At 39.7% G+C, this 21,798-nt stretch overlaps 1 protein-coding gene across 2 annotated transcripts in view; it reads left to right on the forward strand.

Annotated features, from left to right (window-relative positions):
* Positions 1-21,798, forward strand: part of DPYD (dihydropyrimidine dehydrogenase) — a 627,421-nt gene that overhangs the window by 93,375 nt on the left and 512,248 nt on the right. For both annotated transcript variants that reach the window (XM_030572745.1, XM_030572746.1), the window contains one exon: positions 1,576-1,658. In XM_030572745.1, the coding sequence (XP_030428605.1) occupies positions 1,576-1,658 (83 nt within the window). The remainder of the gene's footprint in view (positions 1-1,575; positions 1,659-21,798) is intronic.

The raw sequence follows: 21,798 nt of genomic DNA on the forward strand, positions 1-21,798 counted from the left end.
TAGGGCTAAATTCTGCTTGCCTTACTGACTTAAACTGAGAGTACTGACTTGAGTACTCTCGTTGACAAAGTGAGTGTGGTGAGAAGGATTTTACCATCCGAAGGAGTACTGATTGTACTGCATGTGAGGAAAAAACTTAATCCAATGACCATCTTGGTAGTATGGTAGCATGCAATGGTTTTTAAATGGCATTTTTAAAAAAGAGATGACGTGGAGAAAGTTCCTTATACATGTACGTTTATTTCAAATTATTTTTACTGATTTGAAATTTTTTATTGCATGTACAGTAAGCTGTTTAATAGTATGTATTAATTTCTGTAGCATTAGTTCAAAATAAAAGACTAATTTTGATATTAGTTGGACAAGCTGATAAGACCTTTTTAATAAAGTTACATACAGAAGACTGAATAGTATATTGTCTTTCATGCAAGATGTATATAATTGTGATAGCCATAGATTGGATATAATTATGAAAATGTAAAATGTGTTGACAGAAGAGAAGAGTATATTATGTTCATATGTTCCATTTGTCCTTTTTTATCTTTTAAGATGTGCACTGTAAAAATAAGAATAAAATGTAAATAATTAAATTCAAAATGTAAATTGTTTTGTGTAGCTGAATTTTGATTCTGATAAACATTGTTACTTTAGTAATTATAAGTGTGGAATTAAAATAGTAATTGAATAATAGTAATAATATTTGTGTTTTATTTCTCTAAAACTCAATATTATGCCTCCCAAAAGGTACCCACTTTGCAATGTTAAAAATGACTTCAGAAGGTACATAGCAATAGAGAATCAGGCCTATTGTTCCAATAGGATTTTGTAGAGGAAAAAAGGGCAGCACTCTGAATAGTGGCGCTTGCTATATGTTTGCTAAGAATTAACAGATTACATAAGGAGAAGCCTATTTTGGTATAATTTTTTTTTTTAAAAATTTATTCTCACAAAATTGCTAATTTCATTTTAATGAAATGGAAATATTACAGTCTTTTCATTTGAAAATACTAGAGCCTTTGCTTCTTCAGTTTGGAAAAAAAACTTAATCAGCTGTTGTGATATCTTTATAAACAGATTATCTTAAAGTTTGCTACAACATTTTGAAACTCATAGAATTTAGGTTGGTTAGTCTTTTCATGTAATATGGACTGTTTTGTTTGTACAGAATTTAATGTATAGCTTATGATGTCTAAATTCAGCATATTGTATTTCTACTTTGCCACATTTGTAAGTTTGCCTGTTAGATATAACATTAGTTTTGTAGCATTTTTTACTGCAAAAGAACACAACTGTTATTCCTTCAAAAAAATTGATATAAAAGAAAATTGTATATACCACACGATAGAACACTGATAAAAGGATTTCCATGACAACCATATCATAAGCTTTTGTTCTTACTTTGTTACTGAGTTCACAGTGTCGCTTTTAATGACTTCTGTGCAATTAAAACAGAATGCATAATTTGCGTGAATATATAAACAATATAAATCAGTTATGTTTGCACTACAGTGAATATAATTTATGATGCTAGGATGCTGCTTAAGAATCTAATGTGGATTTTTCCATTTATTGCAGAACTGTGAGATGCTAGAAAATAATTTTGATGACATCAAGCATACAACTCTTAGTGAACGTGGGGCACTTCGAGAAGCAATGAGGTAAGTCTGGGTCACCATAGCAACAGTCACAGATGTGGTAAAGAAACAGTCATTCTTCATTATTGGGGGAACAAATGAGTTCATTGCCACCATTCAGCTCTATTCTCTAAGGTATTAATTTGTCAGTGGAGAGGCATCCCTTGAGGCTGTACTTTGGTTTTGAAGCTGCATAAATGTTAAGCCTCACTGCACAGTAAAAAACGTAAATGTTTAATTTGTTACTTAAAATGCTTAAGGGGTACCTTGTTTTATATTTATACTGAACTGTGTGAATGAATGAAAATATTGTTCATCTAAATTGTGTAAGTGTTAAAGAAATTGTACGGTGGTGTTTTGAATGAGCTAGTATTTGCTCCTAATTTGTATTTAACTTTCTATATATAGTGGCCCATGCACTTTCTTTTTCTATTAGACTTTAACAGGGTTACATTATTGTATTTTATAAAAAAATCAATGGTTTCCATCTTGCAAATTATGAACAATCTTTTTAACACAATACTTTATACTATAGCTCCCTTTGTTTTATACATTCAGTATCCAGCATTATGCTTAAAACTTTAAAACATAAATTAGAATTGCTCAACAAATGGATCTAATTCTGCCATCCTTACTCACGTTGGGTAGTGCCTTACTCCAGGAGTAGTCCAATTAGAGTCATTTGTACTGGGCCCAAAGCAAGGTACTGCTCAGTGTGACTAAAGGTGGCAGGTTCATGGTTTCTGAAGTATCTTTTATTCTTTGAAAACTAATTTGGCCAATTTCAGAGGTGATGTAAAAACGGTGATGGAAGTTATGTGCCAATAAGTGACCCTGAAAGCAGTGCAGACCCCACTTTATTTAACTTCTCTTTGGTATCAAAGAATGTAATTTTAAGATTGGACAACAAGAAGTCTGAGTCTTCTTGCAAACACATGCCACCAATTCATTTAGTTAGTATTCATAATCCCTTTAAATTTACAGATATTCAGATGAGCATCTTTTTATCTACAGGCTTATTCACAGTGCTCTTGCTTCCCATGAACAACAGTGTAAATAACTGTTCACAAGAGTGTTCACACATGAAATGCAATCCTGGCTGTTTTGAAAGCTCTTATTACTTGAACAACAAATCCACGTCTATCTGAATATTTTCACTTACTATTGTTCACATAACAATTGAAGTTGAAAGATTAGATAAATTATTTTTGGTTTTCATTTTCTTTACTTCATGCATTTGAGAGCAGTCGGTGTGTAGTAATGTTTGGTCTTGCTTCTGTATAGCCAGTCTGTTTCCTCTGTTTGTGTGGGTCTTCCACACTGCAACAGGAGAGAGAAAACAGTAGTAACATAGAAGAGTGATTTGGGGGCAGATGCAGCATGTGAAACTGCTTTTAAACACTTTCTTTTAAACAGACTAGATTTCAAGAAGACTGTTTCTAACAGTCTGTGTTACAACATTTCACAGTTACAGTGGCAGCATTTTGTGCCATGTGGCTCACCATAGTTTACTGTTAGATTTTGCTACATGCTTTCTCTGTTGGTCAAAATTCTATGGCCAGTGGAATGACAGAATTTCAAAGGTTGTATACCTGATACAAGGGGCTGTTTTGGAGGTGTATATTATTTTTATATGCTAGGTTCGCTTAGAAGCTCCAAAGTGATTTAAGACTTGTCACAAACTTCCTTTTCAGCTATCTCATTTCTTAGTGGACAAACCAGACTGCGGAAATGCCTTTTGTTCCACTGAGAGGTGTGACACACATCATATAATATTGTAATCCTCTTTATTCATCTGATAAGCAGCTTTCATTCAGCTGAATTTTCTTGTGTTAATGAATTAAATAAAACACTTCTAACTTGTATTAGCAAGTTTCACTTGATTATACTTTAATAACTTCATATAACACAGAGGTAAGTCTTCATATCTGTTTGCACAAGTGAATAAACTTTATATAGGGATGAACATTCATTGTTCTAGGGCATCACAGTTTTTGGAAGTGTGATCCTGAATGCTTAATTTTCTGTTTTGGATCTTCGATAAACCTGAGAATTGTGTAAAATGACAAGAAGAGAGTTCTGTATTGACAGTACTCATGCACACCGTTTATTCCAGCAAGTACTTTGGAGGAAAAAATCTTGTGCCTTGAAATGTGGCGTAGTAGCATGTTGTTTGTAATGGGAGTATCCAAATAACTTGCTCCATAGGGCTAAAATCTCTCATGGTTTTGAGAACCACCCCTGTTTTGGGGTAATTGAATATCTTGCCTGATCACACTCCAGGAGAAGCCAATGGCAAAGCTTCTATTGACATCAGTGGTACAGGATCAAACTCCATGAGCAAATTAGTCATGTATAATTATGCTTCCAAGTACATAAAAAGTTGTTACAAGGAAAAGGGAGAAAAAATTGTTCTTCTTAACCTCTGAGGTAGGACAAGAAGAAAAGGGCTTAAATCGCAGCAAGGGTGGTTTAGGTTGGACATTCCTAACTGTCTGGGTGGTTAAGCACTGGAATAAATTGCCTAAGGAGGCTGGGAATCTCCATCATTGGAGATTTTAAGAACAGGTTAGACAAACACCTATTAGGAATGGTCTAGATAATATTTAGCCCTGCCATGAGTGCAGGGGACTGGACTAGATGACCTCTCGAGGTCCCTTCCAGTCCTATGATTCTATACTAATACATCTTTGAGAGTCAGATCAGTGGAAAGACTCCTATTGACATCTAAGGACTTTAAAATCAGGCCCTGAGAGAACAAAGATATATTCTGGCAAAGCTATTGTATATTTCTGAGTGGACGTTGAGTGGACGATAGAACTCAGATCCTCAAATACATGTGTGATTGCATGTTTGTGAAAAGTGTGTAGAGAGGGGTTACACAGAGAGACTCAAATTGTGTAGCCATGGTAAAACCAACCAATTGTAAACCTAGTTAGGTAGATCTCAGATGAGCCCTAAGTTTAGTGGGAAGTCTGCTCAAATTTATTCTGATTTGCCAGAGTGTCACTGCTGCTCTACCAGATAAGAGCCACAAATGAACATTTCTCTCCAGTGACCCAGTTTGGAACTAGACCTCCCATTTTATCTTCCTTTTGCGGGCGGGGGGGGGAACCACTCAATTTAACATAGATTTAAACATGCTCCTAGAATATGAATATCACTGTGCTTCTGTATAAAAAGGTCTTCTGTCTTCTCTTTGATTCCTGTCCGTCAGTTCAGCAGAGATGATGGGGCTGAATGAAGTGTGTCCCCTCTTTCTGTCTTGTACCAGCTTTGTGGCGTAGTTAATTCTTAAACCTTTTTATTCTATGTCATTCTCCACCATGTCAATCCAATGCATCATTGGTCTTCCTGTCTTCTAGGTCCTTGCACTTTGGTATGTATTGTCATGTATGATATCTTTTCCAGGTCCATTCTTGACACAAATCCAAGCTATCGCAATCGTCTGTTTTGGATTGTCTGTAACTGCTATCTTCTCATTTAATTTTTTATGTTTTGCTTTCTTGAAACTCAGTATTTCCCTCAGCCACTTCATTTTGCAGTCAGTATAGTTTGTTCATCAGCTTTCTTCATATTCCAGCATTCTGACCTGTATGAGCAGCAGTATGACAATTGTCTCAGATATGCTGATTTTCATTTTTATTGAAATGTCTTTAGCCTTCCAGACTTTGCATAGTTTTCCAAATGCAATACCAGGAAGTCCAGTAGTTCTTTTATGTCATCTTAACAATTCCCATTCTTCTGTACTTGTCCTCCAATGTACACAAATGTTTCCACTTTTTCTAGTTCTTTGTCTCCAAGTTGGATCTTTACGTCTTCCTCTTATCTTCCAGTTGCCATAATTATTGTCTTCTCTGTAGTGATCTTCATTCCAAATTTTCCACTTTCCTGATCTACTTTGTCAGTTATTCTCCATAAATCCTCCTTAGTCAATGCTGTGAGCTCTGTGAATCTAATCCACTCTCCACCCACATAACATGACTTGTCCTGTTTCATCTATCAGTGCAACAGCCATTATGGTTTCCAGTACCGAGTTGAACAAATCGGGCAATAACATGCATCCTTGTCTTCAATGGTCATTGTGAAACATTCTTTTAGCTTCTTGAGTACTCTCACGACCCTCATCAACTTACTGTAGATGTTTTCTAACAGCTTGGTCAGTGTCTCCAGGTTGCCACACTTTCTCGAGGTTGCCAGAACCCTTTTCTGCCAAATGCTATTAAAAGCCTGTTTGAATCTGTGAAGTAGTAACAGGTTTAGTTGTGTTCCATGTACTTCTCCAATATCTGTCTTATTACAAATAACTGATGTATTGTATTTCATTCTGACTCAAGCCTGTTCCTGTGCAAGCATCACTTTCATGTACCTCATCATTCTCCTCTGGAACATCTTGGTGAATGCTTTTTCTGGCATACTCAATAAGCTGATTCATCTGTAGTTTTTCTTCTCTCCTTTTTTATAGATCGGTACTATTATCACTTTCCCCCATTCTCTCAGTGCTTGCTCTTGTTTGTAAATCTTGTTTAATAGCTTGTGGATCACCTTTACTGTGTGTTTCCGGCAGCTCTGCAGTTATGTTGTCACTCCCTTTTTCTTTTTAAAACTTTCTGTCGAGATCTTTACTACTTAGAATTCTGATATCTGTTCTCCCACATTTGTACTGGGAAGCTTTTTCAGAATTGTTTATTTAGTGTGTTCTGCACATTGTAGAGCTCTTCAAAATGTTTTTCGATCACTTATTCTTCGTTTGTTCATCCTCAGTTATTTGCCCCAGTTTTTCACTGCCAACATCTTCAACTCATATGCCCCCCTTGTCTTGCAACAATACCCCCATGTTTCATTTCTCTTCACATAGTCTTCCTCTTCCTTTTCAGTTGTTTCTATCACTCGTCACTTTTGATTTAATCTCTCTGGTACCTACACTGAGACAGGACAGACATTGTGACATACTGACTTGCAAGCCTTCTTCAGTTCTAAGTTTAGTTGTTTGCACTGAAGAAACTGACTGAATAGAGGATCATTCCTAACAACAGTTGATGCATGTAATGGGGCCCTTCCTTTGCAGTCTTGCATGTTTGGATTGGCTCTAGCCTGTAAGAGGGACTCTGTAATTTGTGTCATCTCTGACATCACAGACAGCAAGTGCTTCTTGGAACTGCATGATGCCACAAGGTGCAGAGCAGTCTCCTGTTTTCCCAGTGTAGCAACATTCACATGGGCACTATTTTTAATGAGAAAATTGGCAGCAAACTTATCTCCTCTTTGGATGGCTTTGTGTAACAGACTCCAGCCTTTCTTGTTCACCATATCAGCATCAGCTTTGTAAATTGACCAGTGTGGTTGCAATACTTTGAGAGAGAGGGATAGATCTAAAGGAAGGTCTCCAGTGTGATCCAGTTCATTGAGCTTCCCAGACAGCTGTGAATTTACTTCAGGAAGATACAGAAAAACTGTTTTCCTCTTCACTTTAATAGCTTAATGCAAAGGATATTCAGTCTTGGATTTGAACATTTTGTACAACTGCTAAGCACTCATACAGCTGAAGTCTTCTTTCCACAAGTCATCCCAGTAACTAGCAATTATTTCAGCACAGTAGATCATTAAAGTGCTAGTATTCAGCGCCTCTGCAATCTGATAGAAACAAATGCAGTTCCTGATGTTTACTGCTGATGTGACTCCTTTTTCACACCTTTCCCTGAGGAGCTGTAGTTGAAATGGATTAGCTAATTTAATGAGTTTTGTCAAGAATACGTCATCTTCTCTCATCTCTAGCTCATCTGTGTAGATCCAGTACAGCATTTCTATGTTCACCTCGGGGTCAGTGTCTGACAGATCCAACTCTTCAGTTGACACTAGGTTGACTAGACTCTAAGTCTCACTGTGGGCTGTGAGCACTGATACGTTTGTCCCCAACCTTTATCTTCAGATCACTATATATTGCTCCTGCTCATAGAGTTCAGCTACAATGGTGAGAAGTCAACTGATGAAGGAGTCACTGGCATTCTTTTTGTTACACTCTGCAGCCAAAAGAGTGCATCTCTTCTCTGTATTAGCTAGTTTCTTCTGCAGCTGTATTTATTCCTGGCAGAGAAGCATTAGGTGCTCTTCCACCTTTACCACCTCCTCTTCCACCATCTTGGGCCCAATCACCTGTTCCTCTCACAAGAATCGCCCCCCATCACAAGAGCAGAAGACCTGAGTCCACCCCTTCCAGCCCTGACCGGGACTCTGCATCTCTTACTAGAGTCAGCCTGGTTTCTTCTTTTTGTCCTTGTACACAAGCACTAGTTCAACTTCTGTCATCGTAATCTTGTTTTTTACACTGTTCCATGTCTCGTCAACATTCATTTTTTTCTTTCACCAGAGATATGGTGTTTTTGTCCATGTCAAAAATATTAATTCTTGACACTTTTTGATTTCTCCCATGCTCAACTTCATTGATGCTAGGACTAATTTAAGATCCACTGTTAGCTGCAAATGATCTGCACAAAACATACTTAATTTCTATCTGTGATTCACAGGTATGAAGTCTGTCATGATGTTCGTTTGCTGATCAAGTGATATCCAAGTCCACTTTCTTTGTTGCAATACTATATTCATTAGCACCAGGTTGTTACTGAGGCAGAAATTTAGTAGCACTTTTCCTCTTTGTTTTGTTAACTGAGTCCAAATGTACCTTTTGCTGCAGCCCAAAAATTCCAGTTCGATCACACTTTTGCAGTAAAATTTCCCATCACCAGTAACATTTCTAGTCTGCCAAAGTGGGTTTTTGCCCACGAAAGCTTATGCTTCAATACATCTGTTAGTCTATAAGGTGCAACAGGACTCTTTGTTGCTTTCTAGTCTTGCTTGTATTGTTTTCTGTAAACGGTTATAAAATTTCTTGGGAGCTGCTGAGGTCAAAGCATATACTTGTACTATTGTGACTGCACCAGGCATGAATCTAAATCCCATCTTCAGTGTATGAGGAGATAGTGAGTTAAAAGCCATCAGAGCCTGGTTTGCCTTCGGATTTAGCACTAATATCACTCTGTCCTGGCATCCACTGTCTTCTTTTCCCAGGGTCAGTAGCTTGTGTTCATCATGGTAGAATTCTCCTGTGCCTTCCCATCTCATTTCACATAAACAGATTATAGTGCACTCGTATCTTTTCTATTCATGCATCAGTACTGCAAGTGCACTAGCCTGGTATAAGGCTCTTATATTTCATGTTCCAATAAATGTCTTATCCTTCCAATTCATCTGTTCTGTGCATTATGGTGTGTATTTGTTCTGATTTCATACTTTCATACCCCCAGTTTCCAAGCAGCGAGTGTGTCACTTGTTTGTCCGGGTGATGACTGAGCTGGTATGCTTTAGTTTAGTTTAGCTTCTGCAACTCTACAGAAAATTGACTTAAAATTTAAGTATATTTAAATTCTGAATTTAAATATTTAAGAATGAAATGAAAACCACATTTCTGATGATTGTGTGTACGTATAATTATATAAGATATATGTAATTTTAAACATGTGCAAAATATTTTTAAAATCAAAGAATATCTATAATACTAAAGCCTAGGGAATGCTCCTAGTTCCAATTTTCATATTACTTTACACCTAGATCATGAAGTAGATAACGAGATGCAAATAGTTAACATTATTCAGGGTATAATGATTGGTATGGTGAGAATTTGGTTTAATTTTAAGTACACATAATTGAAGTGCTGGTATGATTATAATGTTTTGTTAGTATTGTTAATAAATACACCATTGTGGATATACTATCATATTTTAATGTAATTGCAAAGCTTCAGTAAACCATTAAAGGAAATGAATTTTTGAATCCATGTTTTACAAGTGGAAAAACTGGTGGTTTAGATATTTTGAATATGTATTACTCTCATGTTGTTTGGTATTTTATACAGTAATTTGTCAGATAAAATAGCATAGAATCTATGTATAATGTCTATGTATAAAATATTAAACTTATCCTAAATAGGACTCAGTTTGATCTTAACATAGATCCACTATAGAAGAGACACATCCTGGTCCTCTGTAAAGCTTCTTTCTACTATTTGCTGGATGAGCAAAAGATACGTGCAAGAAACTTAAGTGCTGCATCAAAATTCCTGTTTACTTTGCGCTGTCCCCTGCAGCCTTGTCACAGGTGGCATGTGGAGGGGCATGAGCCAGGGAGGGCGGGGAGTGCTGGTGTGCCTTCAAGTGTACAAGTTAGAGCAGTCCTGAGGGTGATTATTATTAGAAATAGAAATTGGTTTTTTTGAGAAATAACTTCAGTGTTCGTTCTCAATCAGGATAAAGTTAGAAGAAAAATAGTAAGCAGAGGCTTGGGGGCAAGAATCTATAATAGAGCCAAAGGTAAAATTCAGAAGGAAATTTTTTTGGCAGGGGAATGGGAAATGGCAGAAGATCCTGTGTTACTTCCTTTCATTCCCTCTAAGTGTATGTTAGTATTTTTAGTATAAATACTTAGTGGCAGAAGCCTGAATTATTATATATCTTAAAAGGTTGTAACAAATTTTTGGGTGCTACATAAGTAATATTCAGTTGGGCATTACACCTCATGTAAATTTTCTCTGTCCCAAAAGTAGAGAACATTAGTAAAACAGTGCCTCTATCAGTATCAGTATCAGTACGTATCAGTGTGTCAGAAGGAGTGGGGTATCAGGAATGGCTAAGTGGACATAAATGTATGTATCCTAATTCTAGATGACTCTATCTCCTATTTTTGTGAATGGTATCCTTATATAAGTAGGTTGTTTCTTGGGGAGATTGGCCGAGTATGATTACAAGTTCATGAGTAGAGAATAAAACCGTTAATTTTTGGATACCTGGTGTAGATGTCACTAAATCCCTCTTTATTAACTACTTTAGACCTTTTTGCAGTTCCATACAAAGATATTCAAATTTGAATTATATACATTCCTGAGCAAGAGAGGACAGATATATTTTCACCCCCATCTGTAAGAGCTAGAGGAGGAAAATTGGACAGGATGGAATGGAATTAATTATGTAATGCATTTTTGACACATATGTCCCTTATTCTCTTATCAGAAGAACGTGGATATGAGACTACACCTCTCTACTGTCTCACTTTGCTGGGACCAGAATCAACAGTGACTGATTCTGTTCTTGCTGTTGTCTTGACACCTGTTTGTCCAGGAGCTAGTAATAATTAATTTCCTCTTAATGTAGTCTAAAATCTGGGATACATTTGAAAAATGAAGTTACTCTAAAGGATCTTGGTCTTGCCTTCTCCAGCAGATGATGGATTTCCTTTTAGGTGTTTCTACAAGATCTGAATCAATAAAAATTCCCAAGAGACAAACATTCCCATCCTTCCCTGATATCTTGCCAGTGTTTAGTCTTAATTTCCCCAACAGGAATGGTATATGACAATGAGCAATTACTTGCTAACATGATATTTATCATGGTTTTCATCCACCTTAATCCATCCATTTTTATCCATGCACATTGTTTATAATTGTATCTGTTGTTCAGATGCTGCTTGGGACATTTCTTGACTTGGGAGAAATAAGTGGTACTTCTATGGATTTACTGAAAGTTGCTTTGTTTCCTCTTTCCTTCTAAGTGTAACTATACTCCACCCCCTTATATGATTACAGCAATTCAAGAAGAAAAAATTCAGGACCCTTTAAAAGGTTCGAGTTAAGCACCCAAAAAACATTGGGACCCAAAAATCAAGGGTGACTTTTAAAATCATGTCCTTGGTAAAGGAAATCGATTATTTGGAGATCATGCTGTGTTTTTGTTTTCAGCTGTATTGAAATGTTCTCAAGTTCTAAATGTTACTCACTGTACATTTCTGATAGTTAATTTCCAGGAAGAAACAGAATATACTTAAGATAAGAGGTCATACTTTCCTTAGAATTTCCAATGTTTATAGACATCACGTGATGAGGATCATTGTACAAAACTTTTACTTACAGTAATTAATAATGTGGCAATGTATGGATGGTGCTGAACATGTCTGTGTAGCCAATTATATTTTGTATGGTATTTTATATGCCCAGTATAGGAATAGCTAGAGAACATTTGAAGCACTTTGCAACTTTTGGTAGTACTATACCTAAGTGTATTACAAAATAAGGAGGAAAATCTATACTGTGTCTGACACATAGGGGTTAAGTTGTCTGGGTCAAAGTGTGTACTCCATATTGTTTTGAGAACACCATTTTGTGTTTGTAACTTTCTCTGTGTAGTGTAACCTTGATGCTGAGGTGGGACATCTGGTGCTGAAAATCAGTCTAATCTTTACAAGATCAGTCTATTCTAGACATTGTGTATTCATGCAAGATTGTGGGACACCTCAAAGAGGGCTAACAATGAGACAGCCATCAACGCTGAATGACTCTTCCCTACTTGAACAATAGGTTTTCTACCATGAGGGCCAACTCTGAATAACACGCAAATTCGTGAAGTGATCCATATTTTTATGCCCAAATACATTTGTTAGTCTCTAAGGTTCCACAAGGACTCTTCATTGTTTTTGCTAATACAGACTAACACAGCTACCACTCTGATACTTTGAATGCTGTCAATAACCAGTGCAAACCCTTGGACCACCGACACAAATCAGTAGGGTAAGGTACTGGGTCAGAAATGGGACAGACTGTTGTAAAATGTGGCCGCATTTTTAAGCAAGGAGGCCATTCCATCATTCCTGGAAAGCAGAACTTGCTAGAGATTAAAGACAGGAGAGAGTGCCTTGCCTGAGGATACTGACCAGGACACTCAGGATGAGATCAGACCAGGGAAGAGCCATAACTACTTATTTTTGCGCCTGAGGCAAGAATATAAAATTACGCCCTCCCCCAGGGCCAGCTCTTCTGCGGCAGTTCATTGGTGGGTCCCAAAGTGCCACTGATCGCGGCTTTTTTTCCTCCGCTGCTTTCTGCGCCCCGAACAATGAATGAAGCGGCTGTGGTAGAGCCTGTGATTTTGGGGGGATCTAACTCATGATTTTTGACTGCTTGGGCTGGTAATATTGCTTCCAAGATGGTCTTTGGTTCCAGTCCAGTTCCAATCCAGAGAGGGATTCACAAGTTAAAAGAGGAGTGAGGTGCTAGATATCAGCAGTGGCCCCTAGGGATCAGCATGTGTCCTGAGAATGCTGGGAATTTAGGTTTGCAGGGCCGGATTACTCTCCTTCCGGTGAATGGGGCAGAGATGTGCTGACCATGGAACCCTAACTTCCTTCTGACCATGAGAGGCCTGGCCTCTGCACTATCTTCCCACCCCCAATCTGAAGAGAGCCCAGAAGGGTCCCACAAGGTGAAGGTAGCCAGGGGATCACTCAGGCAAGGCAAGCCCTAGGCCCCTTTCTGCACCAGCTGCTGCACAGTCCTGACCCTGGCACTGAGGGAGATTCACTTTCCATTAAGGCCCAGGTTTCCCCTTCCATCTGGAGTTCAGCCAAGCAATGACTCCACCTTTCTCTACCCCTGTCCTCCCCTCCGGCTGGGATATCAGAGCTCTTATTCTGAAATGATCTCACTGAAACCTGAAGCCACATTTCTCTCCGACTCCACAGACAGATTTCCCTCACTTCCCCACCCCCATGACCTCCCTCCCTCCTTTCCCTTCTCACACTGATTGCAACTCCCCTCATCCCCACAGACTTCCCCAGCCATCAGAAATTCCCCCTCTCTTTTATTGTGGGGTTCCCCCTGCTCTGGAATTCTCTGCCATCTTCTGCTCCCCGAGGAATGAATGAAGTGGCGGCGGTAGAGCTGCCGCCTAAGCACCGCCGATCGCGGCTTTTTTTTTTCCTCTTCTGCTTTCTGCGCCCTGAATCAAGTGCCTCGCTCCCCTCACCCTTGTTATGGCACTGGTCCAGGGGATTGTGTTCAGGACTGTGGGTTGTTTTCTATAATGTTCATGTGCTTTTTTAACTTTCATGTGCTTCAATAGTAAAGTCTTGGTGGCTATGAAATGTCTTTGCTGATCCTGTGTTTGTTGCTTTATTCCCATGTTTAACTATAAAACCAGGTCTCCCACAGCCAAATGGACTCTAGGAGAGCATGTCTAAGGGTACGTCTATACTACCCGCCAGATCGGTGGGTAGTAATTGATCTATTGGGGATTGTTTTATCGCATCTCATCTAGATGCGATAAATCGATCCACGAATTGATGCCCATACTCCACCTTGGCAGGATGAGTAAGTAGCGTCGACGGGGGAGCCGCGGCAGTCGACTCGCTGCAGTGAGGATGGCCAGGTAAGTCAAAGTAAGATACTTTGACTTCAGCTATGCTGTAGCGTAGCTGAAGCTGCATATCTTAGATCCATTTCCTCCCCCGTAGCGTAGGCCAGCCCTTAGCTACTAGTGGTTTGGGAGGGCAGAGGCACTGGTTCCAGGGTGTAGGTGGCTAGACTGCAGGATACAACTGCTCAAGAAGGGTATCAGACATGGGGGTTTGCACCTGGTAGTGCACCTGAGAGACCCACAATTAGGAACAGTGACCAGTCACTATCCAAACACAGGGGTCTTACAAGCACATGCAATTCAGAGGTTGGAGCATATCACAACACAATGATGTCTCTCTGTCCTGAAAGCAGAGCTGGATCAGGTTATGACACTGTACATTTGCTAAAAGCATTCTAGAACATAGCGTGGACCCTATAGCATTACATTGTTTGATTTCTAGTAATCTTCAGTCTTCAATAGATATTAGACCTTGTGTTGCATCTTTATGTACAGCTTAAACTGCTAGTTATTATAAGAATAAATTAGAGTACTTAATATTTGATTTGCAATTTCAAAAAAGAATCAGCACAGATTTGAAATATGGGGAGCACATGGTTCTAGTTGTAGTATAAGTCACAGTGAATTTCTTGTCATTATATTCCCACAGTGTTTATCTCCAGTGCTTTAGAAAGTGATTGCACTGCCTTATATATAATTAAAATATAAATCAAGAAACCATAAACTGTCTTGTTTTGAGCTTGATTGTGAGATTGATCTTCAACAAAGTACTCTACTTTATAATACCTTGACAGGAAATTTTGATGTTGAATTGTTTTTCCAAGTTTATATGGTCTTAGAAGCTTATATAGGTTTATATGCTGTTGTGCCCATGTTGTCCAAGACATAGTATATAATTTCTAATTTTTCATTTGGGAATTTTAATTTACTTTGAGCTGGTGAGGTAAATCGGAGAATAAGCCTGACTCCTTAGGGAATACCACAGTGAGGGGGATCAGGGGAGTTTAGAGAGAGTGTGATTTCCCTTGAACATTCCTTCAATCACCTGTCTAGAATAAACTGAAGTTCTGTAATTTTAACTGACCTAAGGTGATGTATAGTACATGATCAGGACTCGTGGTTATAAATTTCTATTGAGTTCTATAGAAAATCACAGTGAAGTGCATCTTGCTTTGCAATTCAGACTTATAATTGCTTTGTATAGGGTAACTAAGGAATAAAAGCACCTAGGAGGAAAACATAATCTAAATACTAAGTTTTATTAATTTAAAAATATTCAATTGTTTAAAAATGTACATTTAAATCCCATATTATCATTACCAATCATGTGGTTATGTACAGTAATGTTTTGCTTGTTTAAAAGATGTTTCATATAAACTATTTCAGGAAGACCTAGTAAGATTTCTAATAAGAAAAGCAATTTCTTCATCGCCGTTGTGATTTACAGGAAAAACTGGATTATATTTTGTCTATTATGTCATTGATATTATTGAGACAAGAAGGGCGAGGTAATATCATTTATTGGACCAACTTCTCTTGGTGAAAAAGACAAACTGTGTAGTTCGAAAGCTTGTCTCTCACACCAGCAGAAGTTTCTCCAATAAAATATATTACCTCACCCACCTTGTCCTGATATCCTGGGACTGATACGGCTACAACAACACTGCATATTGATGTTACTGTAATCAGTAATGAAATGTAATACTTGTGCCGTTGACAGGTGGAAATGTGACAGCTTTGGCAAATTGTAGAAATGTTTACTAAGGTCTCTTCAAAGTTCTCAAGAAAAAATCAGCTTAGCTCACTGGACATTTTTCAGGATCTGACAAATTCCTGTAAAAGCCAGCTTGTGACGGCATTTTATATATATCTGTGAATGTAATTAATACTGTGTGTTTTAGGTGGAATCCAGGATGTGGGCCTATGTAGGCTTAGAATTTTTTATGAACATGAGAAGCACCAATGCTTTTATTTTTGCTGAAAGCACAATCTAACAACATATTTCTATTTAAACTCTGTATTATGTTGAAGAAACTGAAAACAGAAGTTTAATAAGAACAGAACTGCAGTTTTCAGCCTGTATTAAGTAAGTTTCTTTAGGTCTGAGAAGCTATATCATGGAAATCTATTAAATGCCTTATTAATTTTCATTTGAGGCTCTTAGGGGCATGATCCAAATCTTATTTTTTTAAGTCTTCAGTGGTGCTTGTATCACATATATACGTTTTTAAAAATGAGGCATAGTGACTAGGAGTAAATATGCATAACACCTGCACTCAAGCTGAAGATGGCAAAAACAGGATGGTCAAAAGCTGATGGGGGAGGGGAAGGATGTGTTCCTTTCATTTCCTGTGGTTGTGCCTATTATAATGACAGAGTAAAATCTTCAGGATTTTGTGCATGTATCATTAATACCAGTATCTTGGAGTGGAGAGAGAAGAACTTGTCTTGCAATTTGTGAGAATGAGGGTGAGGGAGAGAATCTTTTTCTGCTTTTTGAGCCCATTGGTGTTGATTTAAGTGAAAAACTATGTTGGATAAGTCAAATGTTTTGTTTTTTAGTATACCACAGGAGACCATATCTGACGTTGGTAGTGAAAGAAAGTTTTGAAAACCACTGTGGCAGATGGCTTATCACAAAGACTCCAAAGAAGACATACATTGGTGCAGTGTCAGGATTGTTAGATATGCAAATTGTTAGAGTAGAGAAAAACACACTAAAGCAAGTTGAGAGCCCTCCATCTATCTCCCTTTATTATTTTCTAAAATGAAGTTAGGCACTTTAAGTATTTCTTTCGATTTACTTTCAGATACAATTAATGGCCAGGGATCAGGGATCTAGAGAACTCAAGCAATTCCATGCAATATGGACTGGCAGGGTTTTAGCTCTTTTAGTTACACAGCCCATTTCTTTTGAAAACATTTGTGCTACATTTGTAGAGTTGACAGTTGCTTTTCAAATGTGTGTTTTCTTTGCCACACAACCTACTTGTAGCTTTTTAGGTTTTACAATCTGATTTCATGTTTTGGAGGTGTGAACAGTGTGAACCAATATATTCTCACCAGCCCCAGGGAGTTTGGCAGACAATCATGGAGGTGACTTGCTTCTCTGACAAAGTCCCAAATCCCACAGCTCCAAATGTGACCCAGGCCATTGCCTGATGGGCCAGGGTGACCTGATCACCGCAGAAAGAAAGGCTGGGGGGAGGTAAAGGATGCCAGAGAGACTGTAAGAGAACTTATTAAAAGGATGTATCAGTATTTTGTGTATCATCATCTATTACACACAGTCTTTTCCCCATAAGTTCCTTTACCTCTGGGGCAAGTTCACAATTCACTAGGGGGGACAGGCTCCAGCCCATGCCCAACTCTTCCTGAACTCCATTCCTTTTTCTTAGGGTGATTGCCGCTTCTCCTGCCCCTCTCTGGATCTGTTTTTCCCATTGGCACTCCTTCAGCCTGCAGTCTTCTTGCGTGTTGCCACTGCTGCTGCTCCTCATTTTCTGAGATGACTCTGTCTGTCGTATATAGACTCCTGACCTCTCCCACTCCCAGCATACTCTGGAAGAATTGTTCAACTGGAATCAAGTGGTTCCTCCTGCCACACCCTGTAACATTTCACACTGTCACAGATAGTTTGACAGTGAATCTGCTGTGTACATACCCCCCCCAAATACACACAGTGTTCTGTACTCTAATGGTGGTGACTCATATACAGAGGTTGATGAGCCTGCTACAGCTTTGGCTAACACAGCTGAGTATTTTAGTTCGGCAGTTAGAGGCTCACGCTTTTACACACAGGTCCTAGGTTCAGTCTCCGCTACCACCAACCCACCTGCGTTGTGATGTTATATTTCATAAAGCTCATTACTTACAGCCCTCTTCTTCTTTTAACATCTCCTCTGTGTGTGGTTAGAGACCAATTCTTTATAACTACAGTAACTCCTCACTTAAAGTCCTCCTGTTTAATATTGTTTCATTGTTACATTGCCGATCAAATAGGGAACATGCTCGTTTCAAGTTGTGCAATGCTCCCTTATAACGTTGTTTGGCAGCCACCTGCTTTGTCCACTGCTTTCAGGAAGAGCAGCCCGTTGCAACTAGCTGGTGGGGGCTGGAACCAGGGTGGACCGGCAGCCCCCCTATCAGCTCTCTGCTCCCCTAAGTTCCCTGTTCAGCTGTCCCTCCCCGCACTGCCATGTGCTGCTCCTGCCCTCTGCCTAGGAGCTGCTCCCTGGATCCTCCTTGCTGTGCAGGGCAAGGGGGAAGAGGGGGCTAGTGTCAGGGTTTCCCCCTCCCCCCTACTCCTGCCCCCCACTTACCCCTTCTCCATATAGAGTTGAGTGGGGACATGACAGGGTTCAGAATGGAGAGAGCTTTTTGGCCGCAGCTGCTGTCTCAACATCTTAATTTTTTTAAAGGCAATGTACTTAGAGTGGGGTAAGCATTCTTAACAGGGCCGCCCAGAGAGGGTGCAAGTGGGGCAATTTACCCCACGCCCTAGGCCCCGCAGGGGCCCCCGCGAGCCGCTCCAAGTTTTCGGTGGCACTTCTGCGGCGGGCCCTTCACTCGTTCTGGGTCTTCGGTGGCGGATGTGAGTGAAGGACCCACCGCTGAAGTGCTGCCGAAGCCTTGGAGTGCTGCTCGGTAAGTACAAGCGCCAAATAGTTTACTAAATTTTTTTTTCTTTGCTTTGCTTTGCTGTATTATGTCACCGTATTCCGATTGTGAACCTGGGTCCAATTATGCCCTGGGATATTTAACTTTCATCAATATTAATCAGCCACTCCCCAGAAGACTTCTGAATGTATAACCTGTTTATTTGTCTAGAAGGTATTTGGGAAAGTAAAAATATTATTGAAATGTAATGTGCCATTTAAATCAACACTATTTCTGCTACTCTGAAAACTATTTAATTGAAAACAAGTTTTTATTGTCAGTCTTTTTCACAAGAAAGTAATTGAATGGGAAGCAAATTTGACATTAAAATATACATCTTAGCTGGAGCTGGTTGAAAATTATCCAATAGAACAATTTTCTTGCAGAAGATGTTGATTCTTTTCAAACTTTAGTTGGAAACTAGGCTAGCAGGGATGTTTTCTGTCAGGACTTCCACCGGCGAGCTGAATGGTGGGTCAGCAAACTGCCCAGTTCCCTGGCTGCTTCCCTCATGGACTGCCCGTTGCTTAGCTTCCTGGGTGGCCCAGTTCTTCTTTGAGAGATGTCCCTGTGGGTGTTCCATTTCAGGTCAAGGTGCACCCTAGCGTCTTCAATCAGAGATTTCTACAGCAGTACCCCTACGGGCTGCACACACACTGTACCTGCCTCTCAAGCTGTCCGTGTTTGAGTAGCGTGTGCACAGCCCGGGCGCCTTAGTTCCTTCTCTTTCATCCCCGGCTAGTAGTGGAGTTCATTAGTGCTCTTTGAGATTAGCTAGTTAGTTTGTTTCTTAGTTTAGTTAGATAGTTTTTAGTCATTAGAAAATACCATGTTACAAAGGTGTCGGACTATCCAATCTAAGGAGGGAGTTTGCTCTCTCAGAGGAAAGAGCGTTTTTCCTTCTCCTTAGAGGTTGAAGGCTAGCTAAGCTTGAGGAGGTATGTATGCCTGCCTGCCTCGCCAGTAGGATGGCTTAAAGTTAACGGCTAAAACAACACGAGTAAATGGGTCTTAGTTCCCTGCATGTCATCAAACCGTTCTTCGGTGGTGGAGTGGAAACTGAGCGACAAGAGGTTGCTAAAAATGTCAGGTGCTAGGCCAACATGGAAAAGGACAACCTCCGCTGTGTGTACTCACAGTTGTAGGTCGCTGGTGAGGGAGGAAATGTTAAACCATCTGATGGAGGAGAAGAAAAGGAAAAGATGTGATATCCTTAGTATCTGCGAAATCCGACAAAAGAAGAAGTTGAAAGTCAACTGGAAGGATGGAAGTGCTGTGAGGCTTGGAAAGGGAGATGGTGCTAGAAATGTTCGAGGAGTTGGATTTATTATCAGTAAGGTCATATCGTGCCCACTAATATCATTACATATTGGTGTGCTGCATCTTCAGATGGAGTCAAAGGCTATCCTCAAGGTCATCCAGGCCTGCACTCTCACAAGTGCAAGTGAGGACAAAGAAGTGGAAGAATTCTACCAAAAGGTCAAAAAAGCCCTCATGCAAAAGTCCACTTACATTCACTATGGGAGATTTCAGTGCTAAGATCGGGCGAGGGAGAGCTAGCGAAAAGTTCCTAGGGAGATATGGCAGCAGTGAAAGAAATGAAAGAGGAGAAAGGTTGGTAACGATGGTAGAAATGAAAGAACTGTACGTGGCAAACACCTGGTACAAAAATAAGATTGCAAAAATGTGGACGTGTATCACGCCAAACGCAAAAAGTATGAATGAAATTGACTATATTTTAGTCAATAAAAGGCACATCATTCAAGATTTCTCTGTGGTGCAGCCCTTCAACACAGGCAGTGACCATTGCCTGCTTAGAGCGAAGTTGATTTTCGATGAAGTAGTGGAAAATAAAGCTTTACAGATGTTAAACAGGAAACAGCTCCTGAAGACATTTGATGAAGCAAAACTGAAGAAAGTGATTTCTGGGTTTGACTGGAGCCGGATGGAAAAGTGTGATGAGGACTATAGTATCTTTGCTGACAAGCTGAGACGTTGCATAAAAGCAGCTGAAATTGAAAAGATGAAGATGGCAAAAGGAAGAATCTTGAACGAAATGAAAAACTTGTTAAAGAAGCGGAGAAATATGAAAAAGAGCTCAGATAACAACCTCGAGAACTCCATTCTGTGCAAGCTTATATGGCAAAAACTGAAGAATGACTTTGAGAACTTCTGGAAAGAAAAGCTCCTTAAAACAGCTGAATTGCGCAAGAGCCTCAGGACATGCAAGCGGGAATTGGCGCAGTATAGATTCAGTGTAACAGCATTGAAGAGCAAGGATGGAGTGACAGTAATTGACAAGAGCAGGGATTCATAGATTCATAGACTCTAGGATCCGATGCTGGAACAAGAAGATTGGTTTTCAACCCTCAACCTCCAAGATGCATATTTCCATGCCTCTATCTACCCTGCCCATTGACATTTCCTCACATTTGTTGTGGGAGCACAACATGACCGATACAGAGTCCTTTCATTTGGCCTCTCCACTGCACCATGTGTCTTCTCCAAGGTGATAGCAGTTGTAATAGCACATCTCAAGAACAAAGGAATCCTCATATTTCCTTACCTGTACGATTGTCTCCTCAAGTCTCCAATTCGGTTTAGAAGCGAACCACGCAACTCTTGCAACCCTTCACTGCTTGCGCACCTTGGGCCTGCAAATAAACAAAAACAAATCTATCTTACAACCTACCCAACAAATCGACTTCATCGGTGCCCACCTCAATTCCACCACCGGTCTTGCATCTCTCCCCTAGGACAGATTCCACATAATGGGCAACCTTATTACTCATATACATGCCATCCCACAGGCTACTGTCTGAAACTCCCTAGAGCTCTTAGGACATATGGCCGCTTGCACATTTGTGGTCACAAATGCTCGCCTGTAACATGTCATGCCTTCAGGGTTGGCTAGCCACAGTATACAAACCAAACAAGCACAAGCTAACCAACTTACTAACTATGCCCCAGAAAGTCAAGGACTCACTTCTGTGGTGGACCTCTCCCATCAATCTCTGCACAGGATTCTCTTCCGACAAGATCCTCCTTCAATTACCATCACCACGGATGCATCCCTCACAGGATGGGAACACACACTGGCCACCTCACCGCTCAGGGTCTCTGAGCTGCTTTAGAAACCAAGCTTCATATACATTTGCTAGAGCACTGGGCTGTACACAATGCCTGCCTCCATTTCCTTCCCATCATCCAAAACCGCCAAATTTGAATCATGACCGATTGCGTGCTTGTTTTATGTCAACAGACAGGGGGGA

The sequence above is a fragment of the Gopherus evgoodei genome, chromosome 8 (assembly GCF_007399415.2).
Source record: "Gopherus evgoodei ecotype Sinaloan lineage chromosome 8, rGopEvg1_v1.p, whole genome shotgun sequence".
Taxonomy (NCBI): domain Eukaryota; kingdom Metazoa; phylum Chordata; order Testudines; family Testudinidae; genus Gopherus; species Gopherus evgoodei.